Source organism: Lycium ferocissimum, chromosome 3 (genome assembly GCF_029784015.1).
Source record: "Lycium ferocissimum isolate CSIRO_LF1 chromosome 3, AGI_CSIRO_Lferr_CH_V1, whole genome shotgun sequence".
In the NCBI taxonomy this organism is placed as follows: Eukaryota; Viridiplantae; Streptophyta; class Magnoliopsida; order Solanales; family Solanaceae; genus Lycium; species Lycium ferocissimum.
In genome coordinates this window covers 64695111-64711334 of record NC_081344.1, presented here as the reverse complement: position 1 = coordinate 64711334, position 16224 = coordinate 64695111, and the positions used below count along the sequence as shown (strand labels likewise).

Below are 16224 nucleotides of genomic sequence, written 5' to 3'. Positions count from 1 at the left end.
GTGTTGAAGATGACATAATTTTTGTCTGTTTGCTTTACTTCTCTGCCTCACCTCATTTCTTGTACACTGGTGAGCACACTTCGATGCTAGCTGTAATTCAAGATGAAGGTGTACATGCCAATCATTCAGTACAGAAGGTTATTTGAGTTGATTCTCTTGTTGCAACTATGATAAGTCATACAGTGGTTTTTGTTATGAAGATGATGGTTCTCTTAGTCTCAAAGTATTCACATGAGATTTTGCCACCTTCTTTCCATTTAAAATTAATTGGCATCCTAGATTACTTTGAGGTGTTCAGTGGTGAAAAGTTGGACAAGGTGCATGAAGTGGTTCCTGTTCAGTTGAGTTCAAGGCCATTGGACTCTTCTTTTGCAAATGAACTATTGCTACAGAAACAGTCATACTATGCCTACAGTGCAGAAAATGAACATTGATTCAAGGACAGGAACTTTTATTATACAATAACTCTACACAGTTTTCATTTGGTCCTGGTGGCATTCAACACCCTTCAGGACAAGGGTGATTTTAAGGAGGGAGATCTGATACGATATGCAATTTACTCTGAGTTCTATCCTTTACTGTTTAGTCCTACTTCTCTATTTTATTTCGTTGGCACCCTACTTTAGTTTAGTAAATGATAATATTGTCATTTCCATAGGAATATGGTTTCTTACTTTGTAGTGTATAAATGCCTTGTTTTGTACACATTTGAAGTTATCAATGAAAATCCATCGTTTAGCTCTTTTAGTATAGCTTTAGCTTAGCTTAGTTTTAGCTAGAATTCTTCCTAAATTCTAACTTGTATCAGCTAATCACAGCATTCAGAAGGAGAACATTTGTATGAAAAGATTTCTCAATGTATGTATCGCAACTGGGATGGTTCTTCTTGTCCAGTTGTTTCCAGATCATGAAGCAGCCCTCAAGATTGTGCCTTGGATTCTTTTATTGCAGCAGGATCGACTAAGGGAGATGCTGAATTTTTGGTGTGATAAATTGCAGCTTAAAACAGCTGTGGTGTGTGATGAATTTGTGAGGATTTGCATCACAAAAATGAAGTCATATTCAGCACAAAATTACAGCAGCTAAGTACGACAGAGATGCAACCTTTTGTGAGCAAAGGAGAATGACACATTTATTCCAGCTATTACCACATCCTAATGGCCATGAAGTACCTGCTTAAATCGTTCAGCTAACTGGAAGCAAAGGAAAGAAAAGGAGCAAGTGGGTCATGTCAATTGAAAATTTGTCTCTTGTTTAGTTACTTCCATTTTTTATTTCGCTGGAGTTTCATATTATAACATTAATTTAGAGCATTCTATAAGCTCCAGATTGAAGCTAGAAATTTTAAGTTTTGCATGTTCATGGAGTATTTTTTTTTTAATTTTTACATGATGTAAGGGACAGGTTTGATTTCATTAATAAAGAAAAGGGAAATGGTCAAATTTACTCCTTTATCATGCGAAAAAGATTAATTTTACTCTTTGTTATACTATCGGTCCAAAAATACCGTTGTAGTTACCTAAATGGTTCTAATATATCCTTCTCCGTTAGGGTTGTCCAAGGTGGACATTCAATTTCACGTGATGCTGACATTTTGATCAGATGGACGGTACGTGGCATGCCACATCAGCCCCCAACTCATTTTACCTCTCCTCTCTGCTTGTTCTTTCACCACTAGCATTTCCTTCCCCTTCACTACCGGTGCTATCGTTAAAACCACCATGAAACAATTCTCTCTATTGGAGGAGGACCAACACCTGGTAGTTCTAAAACGTAGTTCCTGGTTCACACTACAATCAGTCATAAAAAATTGCACCCAAATTTTCTGAGGCCTCAATTGATTTGTCTTTTCTTTGTTCAACTTCTTTTTGTTTATTAGATATGCCCTTCATTGTTTTCGATTGATGTTACTTTTTGGGCAGTGGAATAATGCTCCCTTAGTGAAAATTGATACTATAAAATAGTGGACAAGTATCTTATTGGCGAAGAGCAACGTACCTGAAACTTTTTTACTACCACAATAATTTACAGAAAGAAGAAAAGTTATGAGTTACCTCTGCAATTTTCTGCATTTGTAGATATGAAATTTCATGTTTTCCTTCCAAAAAGTAATATTCTGGCTTGAATTTGCCACTTGCGTCAGGTTTTTCTCATCACTATAGATGTGGACACGAGCTTTTTGATGTTTGACGGTAGCAATGATGGTGGAGGATAAGGAAATGCTCGTGGTGGAAGAATAACTAGAGGAGAGGGGTAAAATGAATTGGGCGCTGAGATGATATGCCACGTAAAGATCCGCCTAATCAAAATGTTAGTGTCACTTGAGATTAGGTGTCCACCTTGGACAACCCTAACCGAGAAAGGTATATTTGAACCATCTAAATAACTGTGAGGGTATTTTTGGACCGATGGTATAATGAAAAGTAAAATTGATATTGTTCGCATAGTAGAGGGGAAAATTTAACCCTTTTCCCTGAAAAAAGGAAGTTAGACATGTTGTCTAGTAATATAAATTTGTCATTTTTTTTTTTTTTTGGCATAAATCAGTTAGTAATGCTATGGACTAAATTTTTGTAAGATTCGAGTTTTTCCGATCAAATATCAAACAGAAACTATTCAATCAAAGGGTCGGTTTATCCATACAAAATTTTCAGTTTTTTTTTTTTTTCAAAAAAAAGAATTTCAAAATACTACTATAATCGGTAATATCCTATACAAAGAAAATACTTCTACTTGTTTTAACACTTAATAATATTTACACGTATTGCTGAACAAAGTTGTACAAGATTATAAAATAGTAAATTCTTCATCCTCAATTAGAGAACCCATTTACATCATAGACAAAAGAAGAAGATCCCCTTTGAGATGTGACCACTCCATAAATCTTTGTCGTCATAAGTACTTTTCCCCGATTTGACAAAAATATTCACACCTGCATTACAAAACATAGCCATGTGATAAAATTTGCAGTTATCCACGAAAATGAAAGGAAGAATTTGGTAAATATAAGCAATGAGGAAGACACAATGTGAAGCCGTAACTTGGTAAGAAAAGTGTTATATAAATTTATGCAACACACAAAAATCATAGCAAATTCTAAATTCTAATTCACTGGATTGCAGTGCCATTGCAAACCCAATGCTTCTAATGTAAGCGAGCTTCAAGCTTCCCCTTCGCTAATTCCGTCTTTTTAGTTTATTAGTCTTAAAATCCCATCTATATAATAAAGTAACATTTTTTACTACACCAAAATCTCCCCAACAAAAGAAAAAGGCAGTGTATGCAATAAGCTTGCAACACACAAACAGGAAACAAAATGCTCATGCTAAGCTTCAGCTTAATTAGCAGCCTCTATGTATTGCGAACTTCAATAACCAAAGCATGGCTAAAAGCAATAAAGCAGAATCATCGTGCTTGAAGTAACAAGAAGTAAAAGAGCTACATCCATAAATTTATGTGTAAGATAAGGAAACAGTACAAAAGAAACATCATTATAACAATTGCCTAATTAAGGAAAAAAGATATGCATTTTGATTTCTCTCTCTCTCTCTCTCTCACACACACACTAACAGTATCAAATAATGCAGGACACCTGGAATTCGTTAAAACTCTTCGCTTAAAGAGGTCCAATCAATGAGATATCCCTAACAGTATCTCTATAGCTCGAAACAGACAGAAAGAGAACACCCAAACAGCTTCTCAAAACTCCTCTCTGAATATGGAGAACATTTGAGTAACCGCCGAGAATCTACTTCCATGAAGGAAAAAATAAAAAGGAAATTCAAAGATTTAACACAAGAAAGGAAAAAAATTTTAGCACACAGACAACCAACGAGAAGGAAACCATTTTTTCCCGTAACCCACTAAGAGGCAGAGACTTTGACATATTAGAAGTAAATATCACAAACATATCTCACATTGTTAGATATATGACAAATTAGAAAATATATATTGTTCATATGAATTGAAAGACTTTCCACACCAGGAGTATATTCTTTTAACTTAAAGGAAATTGCTTTTGTTCTTTCATATATCAATATATTTAAGGATGGTTAAATAGACATCTCAATGCAAGTTATGCTTCAGTGTCATTAGTTTCTTAAAGGACTTCTGTTAATTCTTATTACATGCTATGGACAAAGCTAAGAGGAACCTAGAAAAGAGGCATAAAGGCAGATGAAGAATGCTCATATATCAGAAAAATTAGTAAATAGAAGCATGAATATAAGAAACCTTCGTAGGTTAAAAATAGAGGCTAAGGTGCATGGATAATAGAGAACTTCACTTACTTGAGAAAAATTCATGCGAGATGAAAGCAGAAGTTATTTTGGACACTTCAAAGATAGCAACAACGTGATTTTTTACATATACTTTATATGGTAATCTAAGAGCTTGAACTCCAATAGCAAAGTGAACCTGCTCATTCCAATCACAAATAAGGAAAATTCACTCATAAAACAGTATATACACTGCATTAAAAATCAAGAAAGCAACTTATCAAGAAAGCAACTAATCTCTAAGTTGTCTTTGTCTAATCACTATATCTAAACAAAATTAGAGAAAATTAGTATACATAACAAATTTAAATATAAAAAGGATAGACAAAATGAATCACCCGAACAAACTTAAGCATAGAAAGTACTCCTCACTTAATAAACTATCATAACATTATCAATTTACCATTTTAATAAAGTAAGAACTAAAAACAAAATAAACACCCAGATCATGAAAAAAAAAAAAAAACATGCTAAAAGGTTCATATGTAACTTCCTGTACATTGGTCGACAGATGACAATTGATTCAATAGTGCCTCCTTAATGAAAGACAATGGGGACAAAAGCAGAGGTAGAAATGGACTCTGAAGTGAAATTTGAGCAGAATTATAGCCTCTGTACTCCAAACATCTCAAACAATTGAAGGAAAACTTCAAGAATGTAGCTTCTCTATCTCGTCACTATAATTAAAGTACATAAATTAGAAATGCACATTATAAAACAATATGAAGGAGGAAGCAAATAAGTTGGAAGATTGAAAAACAAACTCAATAAGAATGAAACTCACTGGAAGATAACCGAAGATGAGAAAAAGAGAAAGAAGACTGACAACATCAGGAGAATAAAAAATCCTTCCACAGTACAACGAAAAAACGAACATAATGCATGAAAAGTGATGTCACGGAGGTGTGTGTGTAGTTGAACACATAAACCTGGGTGGGAATGCTGGAGACTTACATTACACGTATTTGCAATTTGAGGCTGCTGGGACACGAATTGGATAGTGCAAAAGGAAGCAATTTTTTTTTTTTTTTTTTGACAGCATAATAAATTTCATAACAAAAAAGGGATTGTAGAAGGTATATTTTGAAACAACCCGACAAGCTGATTGTAACAGAGCCAATTTGTCTATTTCTAAATCATGCCTTGGCAGTTCAATATGAGAAAGAAGTTAAAAATGCATTCTTTCCTTCTCTATCTTCTCGAAAGCACTCTTTGAGCATACTGACAGAATGATTGGGGGTCACATCTCTCTCATTCTCATTTCTAGTGATTACACAATCATCAAGAGAACACTTCTAATCATGCAATGATGGAATGAGCAAAATTGTACACCAAAAGAAGTTATCTTGTGGTAGAAATGATTCACGGTCAGAGAGGTCCTGTTCAGGATCTGCTAAAAATCAATAACTATGACTAATTAATGATCATGCAGAAGAAGATAGATATTTAAAAAAACAAAAACTGATGCATCTGGCAATAGTGTTGGTTTTTTCAACAGATGGTGCACTACTTAAAAATTGCACTAACTATGCTTTTTTTCTTCAAAATCTGTAACTTCCCAACTGCACTGTTTCTTTTATTGTTATCAGATGGTGCATATCCTTTATTGCTTGGTTTCCAGAAATTTTTTAAAACTTATGAAAATTAGAATGAAGTGGAGAACTCTGGTTATTGTTGATCACAAATCCATCTATAACCTAGTATTTCACAAAGTTCTTTAAAAACTATTGATAATAATCAGGAGGTTTATGTCTTCCTCCTCTTCCGAGAACCAGTTTGGATGAATTACACAAAGAACCCAACAAAAAAGGAAATCGCAGAATATTAACCTTAAAATATTTCGAGCCGCAACACATATAAGTGCTTAGAAAATCTGTCACACCTAGAGCCTAGAATTCTTTGGGTTGGCTTTTCAAAGTACCATAAAAGATTTCACATGTGTCATTAATCATATATCAATAATAATTCAGAATTATTCAGTCAACAATAACATAGTGCATGAATATCTATCCTCGTAAGATATTTTGACTTAGAAAACTATATCAACATAACATTCAGTATCTAATTAAGCAATGAAGAAGCTAGCTTTGACTAATCAAGAAAGGCTGGCACTCCAACACTCATCAAGGAAAAAACATCGAACAATGCATTAAGGAATGTGAAGTAATAGGTCTTTAGATCTTCACCTTTGGCATAAAACTTTTCTTTTGAGAGCATTATTTCTGAAGTTAATGGACATCTAAGAATGATAACTTGGCATTCCTATTTCAAATTCTAAATGATAGAGTATCATTATGTCATTTTATGCACTTATTTATAGCTTCAAAAGTACCTTAAAGATAATTACTTCAATCCACAGAAATGAGGTAAAGAGAACTATCAAAAGAGAGAAGCCATCCTTATATGTAAGCTAAAGAAGCATTTTATCCTCAGGGATCTCACTAAATTGAATTGTAGCTGGACATAAGCTACTTGTTATATAGTTCTCAGTGGCTTCAAATGGGAAAAATAGGAACCTGCAGAGAACCATTTATAAACTGAAACATTGTAAAAGGGAAGTGAATATTTTAGTCATGGAAAAGAAAAGGGGGACCTAGTAACAACCTGGCTCAAAGCCATACTAAACTAAGCTTTATGTTGTATGCAGTTATTGCGCGCACACAAAAAGAAATCTTTAAATGATGGAAACTTCGAATTTCATATCTTTATTATTTAAAAAAAAAAAAAAGAGTTGATCTACTATTCTCCAGCTCACCAGCAAGTATAAAGAAAAATGCATGTTCTCACAGTATGAAAGTATCATTAACGCTCTATTTAGAAGATTTAGTGACCAAGGTCACTTGCTGCTTTTATTAGCACCTGCCACGATAAATGTGAACACTCGCTTTTCCAGATACGTACACTTCAGTTTCATCTAATTCTCAACGACCACTTGATAATAGATCTAGAAGTACTTATTTAATGTGAATAATGGTAGATGTACCTTCTTATTGGCACTTTCCTTTTTGTATTTTAAACTTTATTTGGCATGTTGCACCTACAAAGTAAATTTCTTCCCTACAGTTCCTACGTCAGAAACAATAAAAACCTTAATTGGCATGCCATACATCAAGTTTAGAACATGTGATGCGGGTGAACTATGGAACATGAACATCATAGAGTGCAATATTTCTATTAGTTATTAGAAAAGGTAAAGAGTTTACAATCTCAATTATGTTTCTTGTCGCCTTACGTGTTTGCCACTTAAATGCCTCATCTCCAATCTCACAGATATTGCTGGAAAGCGCCAAAAACATAGCAGTTAGTGCTGACATTTACATCCTACCTGCCAAAAAGCCGAAAGAATTGAATGAGAAGACACTGCTGCAATCACCAAGGACTGTTAAGAACAAAGAGAATATGAATGGAACTACTGAATTAGATTGTTTAATTTTTTCAATAGAACCTCCAACATCACAGAAATCATCAGCCACTATAGTAAGTACACCATTCTTGGCCCATGACATGCTAGCATTAGATAGTTCAGGATTAATAAATGTGCGAACAATGGAATAGCAGTAGTATGCACACCTCTCTGGTAAATCCAGTTTTTCTAATATGTTATGTATTAACCACCTGTTACCACAAAAGCTTAATTCATTGTATCAGGAAAACTATAGCAGGAATAAAGCTCATTATCTTATATCATCATACCTTTTCCACAAGATAGAGACCAATCCGCTGGCAAGTCATTAGGAAAATAGAACCAGAAACCTATGGAACAAAGGTTGCATTAGTTAAAATCAACTCCCATTTTGTCATGTACAATTCTTACCATTTCAGCAAAATAATAGTAACAAAAAAGGTTTACAATCAATCTATCATATTCTTACCATTTCAAAAAAATAAAGACATGTATGTGAAAATGAGGCACAAGAACTTATATGCGCCGATAGAATTAAGCAACAGAAGAAGGGACTACTAAGAGATCTTACTTGGGTATACTTGGGCATCAAAAGAAGACAGCTCATAAGACTCAGGGAAAAGTTTTTTCAGAAAAATGGCAGTTTGTTATTGACATAGAACTCAGATCAATGAGGGCAGCATGGAGTATGCAGCTAATATCTTTGCAGCAGCAGAACTCGAAAAAGTCACCCACAACTATGATGAGGATCATATCCTCGGCCGTGGTGGTTATGGAACGGTTTACAAAGTCGTCCTTCCGGACAAACGTGTGGTTGCGATTAAAAAGTCGAGAATAATGGACAAGAGCCAAATAGTATTGTTCATTAATGAAGTCCGTGGGGGAGCCAGGATTTTTGCCTAGGGGGTTCAAGTATATGAAGAAGCAAATACACGAAGAAGCCCAGGTGGTTCAACATCTACTATATATATATAAAAAAATATTCTTAACCTTGTATATACAGCGTAATTTTTCACCGAGGGGGTTCGGATGAAACCCCTGAAAGCTACCTAGCTCCGCCCCTGAATGAAGTGATCATTCTTTCGCAAGTCAATCATCGACATGTGGTGAAACTCTTGGGTTGTTGTTTGGAGACTTAAGTCCTTTACTAGTCCACGAGTTCATCCCCAAAGGTACCTTCTATTACCATATCCACGAAGGCAGAGAAACGTGTTGGTTTTCTTGGGAAAATTGATTGAGGATAGCGTCCGAAGCTGCTGGTCCTAAAGCGTTTCTTCATTCTGCAGCTTCCACCCCTGTAATTCATAGAGACTTGAAGTCTATGAGTATAATACCATATGAGAATTACACAGCGAAAATTTCAGATTTCGGGGCTTCTAGATTTCTGTCGCTGGATCAAACTCAAGTGACTACATTGGTTCAAGGAACTTTAGGTTACTTGGATCCTGAATACTTCCATACAAGCCAATTGATAGAAAAGAACGACGTTTATAGCTTTGGAGTAGTTCTTCCAGAGCTCTTACAGCGCAAATGCGCCTAGATACTGCAGCGTCAGAAAACGAGAGAAGCATAGCTGCATTTTTTGTCAGATTTATTAAGAAAAACCTATTGTTTCAAATACTCTAAAGGCAAGTGCTACGAGAAGGAGTTTCAAGCAATGCCAAAAGAGATGCCTCAGGTCAGTGATGTAGCCGCATAGACTAATGGGGTTAGTTGGACACCCTTCATTGAAAAATTATATTGTATGTTATAGAAAATTATACTGTGTAGATAGGTCAAGAATTACTTTTTATATATACATATTAAACCATGAACACTCTTAGCGAAATTTCTCACTTCGCCACCGTCTCAGGTTAACGGGTGAAGAAAGGCCTACAATGAAAGAAGTGGCCATGGGGCTAGAAGGATTAAGAAGGTTCACCAAACATCCATGGTCTCAAACTCAGGAAAGTCAAGATGAAGAGACTCTTGGATTAATACCAGAACAAGCATAAGACCTTTATGCGATCAAGATAACAAATAACTTCATCTTTAGCAGAGAATACTCCGGACAACAGAGTTTGGATAGTCGTATGCTGCTTCGCATTCACAGCCCCCGGTGATCGAGTACTTGCATAAAGCTTGCATTGTATGTTTCCATTCCCCTTTGTACTCTTGTCAGTTATATTTAACTATTATATCTTTTCAATTTTATTTAAGAAAAAGGCCAAACTAATCTTATTGGTATTCGAACAATCATAATATCAACTAATAATTACTTGCTTGAACTCTTCCAATCTAAAATTTCTATGTTATGTAATCAATATGGATTACTTTCAAAACACTTTTTCATTAACTTATTTTGATTTTATAAAATAACAAGGAGAAATATCTTTATTCAAATACAACAAAGTTTTCATCAATTCAATCATCCTGGGCAGATAGCTGGAATTCAGAGTCCATTATGACCCCATCCATAACATGTACAACAATGTTCCCTCTTCTCAAATCCACCATTTCCGAAGCAAATATTCTACCATTCACTATCAAAGACCCCTCTGAATCTTTAGATATATAGAGAGTATATCCGGATATAGAATCATAATTAATCTCCTTTCCAGGTTGTACATCATCTATGTAAATCCTTCTAGGCACAGCTGAAAAACCCAGTACACGAGTTAGTATTGCATAGGTATCGTTGCCCAAATCACTGGGGCCCAATCCCAGATCCCGCTCCAACGCTTTTTCAGATGGCAAAAATAATGTGAACCCCAAATCTTGAGGTAGCATTCCTATCACCATTTGTCCCAACTTCCCTATTCCTCCTCCTCGAGAAGAATCACTACTTCCTACTGCTATTTCGTTAAGTTTAAGTACTGAAAGACACAGAACCAAAGTACAAGCAACAGAGACTATAACGCATAGAAATTTGATTGGATCCTGACCTCCTCGTTTCATTTTCTGCTTAAGAGGAGAAATCAAAGAGGAGATTTATGAATCAGCTCACATAATAGGGGAAGCTTGGAATCCTTGAACCATTTCACGGCCGCATCTCTCTCTAGCAGATCTGGAATCATATTATATTCATTTCAACGACATAATTAAGAGCCTGTTTGGATGGAACCGAGGGGATACTTCTGTTTAGGGTAAAGGGTCAAATTTACCCCTATATATGCAAAAAGAATTAAGTTTTACCCTTCATTCTACTATTTGTACAAAAATACTCCTTATTACCCAAAATTGCTCAAATATATCCTTGTTCCTTTAGGGGTGGTTTGGTTTAAACACGAGTTATGATGGGATTAATTATATTGGAATAAGTTATATTAGGATTATTTAGTTGTCCTCATATTATTTCTTATGATTGTTTGGTTTGTTGTATTAAAAGTAACATGCATTGCATAACTTTTAAGAAAAAATTATTTGTTTACTAAAATACCCTCCATGTGATGTAGTAGAAAAAAGATTTTGAGAACCTCAGGGCTATTTTAGTCAATTCACTGTTTTATCTTGGGATAACAGGATAAGTTATCCGGATTACTTATTCCACCCTTTGATGGGTATAAGTTATCCCAACACTATTTTTAATCATTTTCAACAACTTATAAGCTAGGATAACTTATCCCATGATTAGTAACCAAACAAAGAATAAGGTGGTGCTAAATTTTTATCCCATCACTATTTTTGCTTATCCATCGTACCAAACCATCCCTTAGGGTTGTCCAAGATAGAAATCAAATCCACATGAACCTAACATTTGGATGATGTGGATTCTAAGTGACACGTCACCTCACTTCCCCAACTCATTTTACTTCCCTCGACTACACACCATCTTTCATCACTATCACCTCTTCTCCACCGCCACTATCATAATCAACATAGTGATGACCATCGGAGGCGGATTCAAAGCTTTAATTACGTAGGGCTTTTCGGAACCCAACAGCTTTTGCTCATACCCTATATATGTATTAAACTATTGATTTTTTATAAATATTGGATCGTGAACCCTTATAATTGTATATATAATTCGAGATTATTGTTGCAACTCATAAATTTTAAATCCTAAATTCGTCACTAATGACCACCACCATTTTCATTGGTGTTCAACAAAGTTTAATATGTATTTTTAAGATCGATAATGTCCAAATTAATAAAAAGAGTAAGCTTGCGATCTAGAATTTATCATGGATTATGAATATATATATATACACACATATTTATATATGTATATATGTGTGTGTGTGTATATATATATATATATATATATATATATATATATATATATATAAATAAGAGGGAATGTGAGGACTTTTGTAGTCCTCACAATAATTTCCCAAATTTTTAAAAACTTTTTCATTAATTACTTTTATGTCCTAATTTTATTTATCTAAGTCAATTTTTTTATTTTTTGTTTTTAAAGTCTACTTTTCAAAAACTATCGAGCCTGCGGACTTTTGTAGTCCTTACAATAATTTTCAAATTTTTTTAAAACTTTTTAATTAATTACTTTTAGGTCCTAATCTTATTTATTTATGTCAATTTTTTTGTTTTTGTTTTAAAAGTCTACTTTTCAAAAGCTATCAAACCTCCTACCTCATTTTTCACGTTCTTTGATTTTCGATTGGTGCTCGATATCCGCATTTGAGCCCAATTAATCCGGATAATTCGCATTTGCATCGCGCCTATTCGGGGGAGCGCTTCCTCCAAAGATTTTTTTCCATATCCATGTTCGAACCCCTAATCCCTAATTAAGAGAGGAGCAAATCTCCATCTCCTACGCACAAGTTAAATTATGTATTTGTCTTAAAAGTTCATTAACTATGTATAGATTATTTATTTAGAACTAAATAACTTCGTAAAATTAGGATACATAAGTTATAATGTCAAATTCTGGTTCCAAATTTGATTTGAATTAAATAATTTCATCAAAATGGAAGCTAAAATATTAAAGGAGTGGAATGAAAATTTTGCTTTTATATAACTACCCACTTGTGGGACTACAATGGGTATATGATTGTTGTTGTTGTTGTTGTACACTTGTGCTAACACAAATTATATTTCTTTAGTTAAAATATCTGCTTTTATATCTAGAGTAAGCCCGGGCCTCACATAACTAGTATATATATAATTGTGAAATGGTGGTTGTCATCATGGTGTTGATTGTGGCAGTGGTGGTGGAGAAAAAGGAGGTACTATTAATGGAAGAAGAAGTGTAATTGGGGGGGTAAAATGAGTTGGCTAGTGAGGTGGAATGCCACGTGGCGTCCACCTCACCAAAATATCAGTGCCACATGAAATTTGGCTTTTTTGTGTATATTTCCACATTTTCAGAATTTTGAGCATTTGGCATAATAGACCGAGTTTGTTAAAACTTTTGGCAGAAAGGAAAAGTGCTCATTTATGACAAATCTACCCCAAACATAAGGGACCAGCTTTGTCATTTTCTCAGTGGAAAACATATGATCAATTTCTTGACTTGAGTTGCGAGAAAGTACAAATTCCTGGGAATCACATTCAATAACAGCTATGCTGAAAAAAACGCCTCTAGCCAGTAAGTACCAAGGCCCCATTTGGACATGATTTGAAATCACGTTGATTTGAAGTTGAAGTTTTATTTGGATATGTAATTTGGATTTCTGAAGTTATATTTTTCTCATAAATATGAAAACCCAAAAGTTGTGAAAACTATCAATATTTTCCCAATTCTTATACAATCTTACCAAATGAGCAAATCATAGTTCATAACTCAGTTAATACAATACGAAGACATTTCTAAAAAATACAACATATATTGATTGAGCTATAGTTCTGTTTCCCCTCAAAAGAGAGCAACAATTGAATTTGTATGCGATTTAAAGGATATGTGACTGGGCTTGTTAACAAGATAAAACGAATAATCAAAAAGTAATGAATAACAAAAAATTAAGAGAAGATAGCCTATGTAACGAGTGCAAATGATGGGTCCGAATGGGAGAAGGATTTATCTCCTCGTTTGGACTATCTCCTTGTTTGGACTAAAAATAAAATAAGAGTGACAAAGCTTTTCTAATATCGGGCCTTTACTGTGAAGGATTCTTTTAAATGTTAATTGCTAACTCAGAGATGGAGATGAGATGAAGATGCCCTCTAACGGGGTTGTTACATAAGCATTTATAGTGCTGGTGTCCTATTCTAACTAAATGATACAAGCTCCAACGTGGGTAAATGGTTCAGAAAATATCGGACACGTCTGTTGAGGGCCTGATTTTTGGAGATAAATCTGTGAAGGATAATCTTCCTCAGATTCGGACTTATCTTCTCGAACTCCCTTCGAGCAGGCTCGGTTTGTTCCCTCCATCTTCTCGAACTATATCTCGCTAGTCACCCCGTATGATCTATCGCCAAACCGAGGTGAACTCACTGGTTCACACCGTACATAAGTGTCACACCCCATTTTAACCGGAGTCAGAATTAGGAGTATGACATATTGGTGATTCCTATTGATTGATTTTAAGGAGTCGCCACCTAATTGATTTTAAGGTGAATTAGGGCACCTAATTATTAACTTAAAGTAGAACTAACCTCCGTTAATAGTCCGCTTAACCAGGTGTGATTAGGTAAGGGTTATATTATCCTAAGGGAAGGGGTTAGGCATCCTTTAGAATCCGTTAACTTACGGTTGTCCGACCAAACTTAGGTTAATTAATTAAAGCTAAAATGACTTACAAATATTGCTGAAGTTTGAAGAAAAATGTAATAATGTTGTTAAAAAATAGGATTTACAAAAATAATAAGTTGCATGAAAGATGTCTTTAAATACTATTTTAAAATAAAACTTATAAAGGTCATTAAGATTTTGAAGGAAAATATAATGATGCTATATAAATAATACTTGTGGAAAATACAATAAGTTACTTATGCATAATAATTTTCAAAGAGAAGGTTTTAGCAAATGCAAACTAAAAATTATATTATATGAATAGAAAATCCTAGACTTATTTTAATATGATGAAAAAGGCATGGGTCTTCTTTCTTTTCATTAACTCTATTTAAGCGTATTTGGCTAAAAGAAATGTATAAACGGATTAATCTAAAATGTTTAAAATACATTTGAATTCATCTTTGCATATTGATGACATTTTAATTTTTAAGATAGTAATAACAAATCATGATTCCTTAGCTCAACATATGTAATAATGCTATTTTGAAAAATTAACTATTCTAATGACAACAAATATTGTAAATACTATAAATAGTTTTAATCATAAATAGAAGAAAAGGAAATGGTGGTGGTATTAATTATTAATTTCCCTTTAACTTAACTACCCGTTGTTAAACTAAAACCCACTAATTCGCTAAGGTTCATCTAAATGGAGAAAATAAAACAAAACAAAGGGTTAGTTGCATAATAATACAAATTCCATGCATAAAGTAAAATAAAGGCATGAAATAAGTTAGGTGGATTGACCCATTTTCTAAGGATATGCGGCTGCCCGCAATTGGGCTTCGGTCCAACTATTTTTTGGACTGCTGTGGCCGTTTGCTGTTGGGCTTAGCCCAGAACTTCATTTTTATTTCCTTGGCTGCGGATAGAACTGGACACGGAGGAGACGTCGTTGGGCTTTTAGCCCAACACAGAATGCAGGAGAAGAACGAGCCCCTCGGACTCGTATGCGATGGTCATGCATAAAAAAAAAAATAAGGAAAAGGAGAGGATTAGTATACAATCAACGAATAAGGTTAAACATGTAAAAAAAATATATATATATATATATATATATATATATATATATATATATATATATATAAAATAGCTCGGTAGATTATGTATATACTGTGTATATTTGCAATGGACAGCCATATAAGAATTCAAAATAAAACGCAGAATCAACACGGTATCCATGAAATTCCCTATAGCATAATGATGATATGAAATGGACTTCAGTGATTTCAGTTCAACCAAGTTTTCCCATAACGGATGCAGCATCTATTTTCTTTTTCTAAAAAAAATGAGACGACAACTAATTCCACAAAATGCAACAACTCGAGGACACTTTAAGATGCGACAAACCAAAAAAAGATTCTACAATGTTGAGTAATAATAGACAGCAACAGATATAGTAGACAGCAAGTGGAAGTTAATCACAGTATGAGGACCAACCGAGATCACGAGTTTAGATACATTAGCTAGGGCAATTGATCGTGTAAAATGGGTTCGAATTCCGAGAGTAATAAGCAATGCAAGCAGGCACATTTAGAGATTCTCAGTTGCAGTTAGAGCATTATAGGCTGATCAGCATTTTTTAAGTGGATAATTTATTAGATAGGCCGATTCAAATAAGTTCAACATCATTTTAAAGCAGAACCACTCATATTTATGATCATGTAATGGCAAGAATGAATGCCTAAGAACATATCATTTACACACAAATCTCTGACTCTCAACATTATTTTTAAAATCTTTGATCAGTGAACTCCAGCCGCAAAACAGTACTACTCTTAAGGTTTAAAAGGCATTCGGAGGTTTAAACAGGTTTAGTTCAACAATCAATTAGCTGTTTAATACTCATGTCAATCTACTTCCAA

General features: G+C 34.3%; 2 protein-coding genes and 1 long non-coding RNA gene across 3 annotated transcripts in view; 1 reads left to right on the top strand and 2 right to left on the bottom strand.

Annotated features, from left to right (window-relative positions):
• LOC132050396 (putative pentatricopeptide repeat-containing protein At1g12700, mitochondrial) overlaps window positions 1-8549 on the top strand; it is a 53244-nt gene extending 44695 nt beyond the window's left edge. Inside the window, exon 3 of the mRNA XM_059441626.1 lies at window positions 8245-8549. The gene's annotated coding sequence lies outside the window, so the exon portion shown is untranslated. The remainder of the gene's footprint in view (window positions 1-8244) is intronic.
• Window positions 6653-8256, bottom strand: LOC132050400 (uncharacterized). Its single transcript, XR_009413404.1, has 3 exons — window positions 7971-8256; window positions 7510-7602; window positions 6653-6793 (listed from the first exon to the last, which is right to left on the bottom strand). It is a non-coding gene; the product is annotated as an uncharacterized LOC132050400 (long non-coding RNA).
• Window positions 8550-10004: 1455 nt separating the features above from the next.
• Window positions 10005-10803, bottom strand: LOC132050399 (uncharacterized). The gene has a single exon (XM_059441629.1). It carries the CDS (start codon window positions 10615-10617, stop codon window positions 10084-10086), a length of 534 nt encoding a protein of 177 aa, XP_059297612.1. The 5' UTR covers window positions 10618-10803; the 3' UTR covers window positions 10005-10083.
• Between the last annotated feature and the right edge of the window lie 5421 nt (window positions 10804-16224).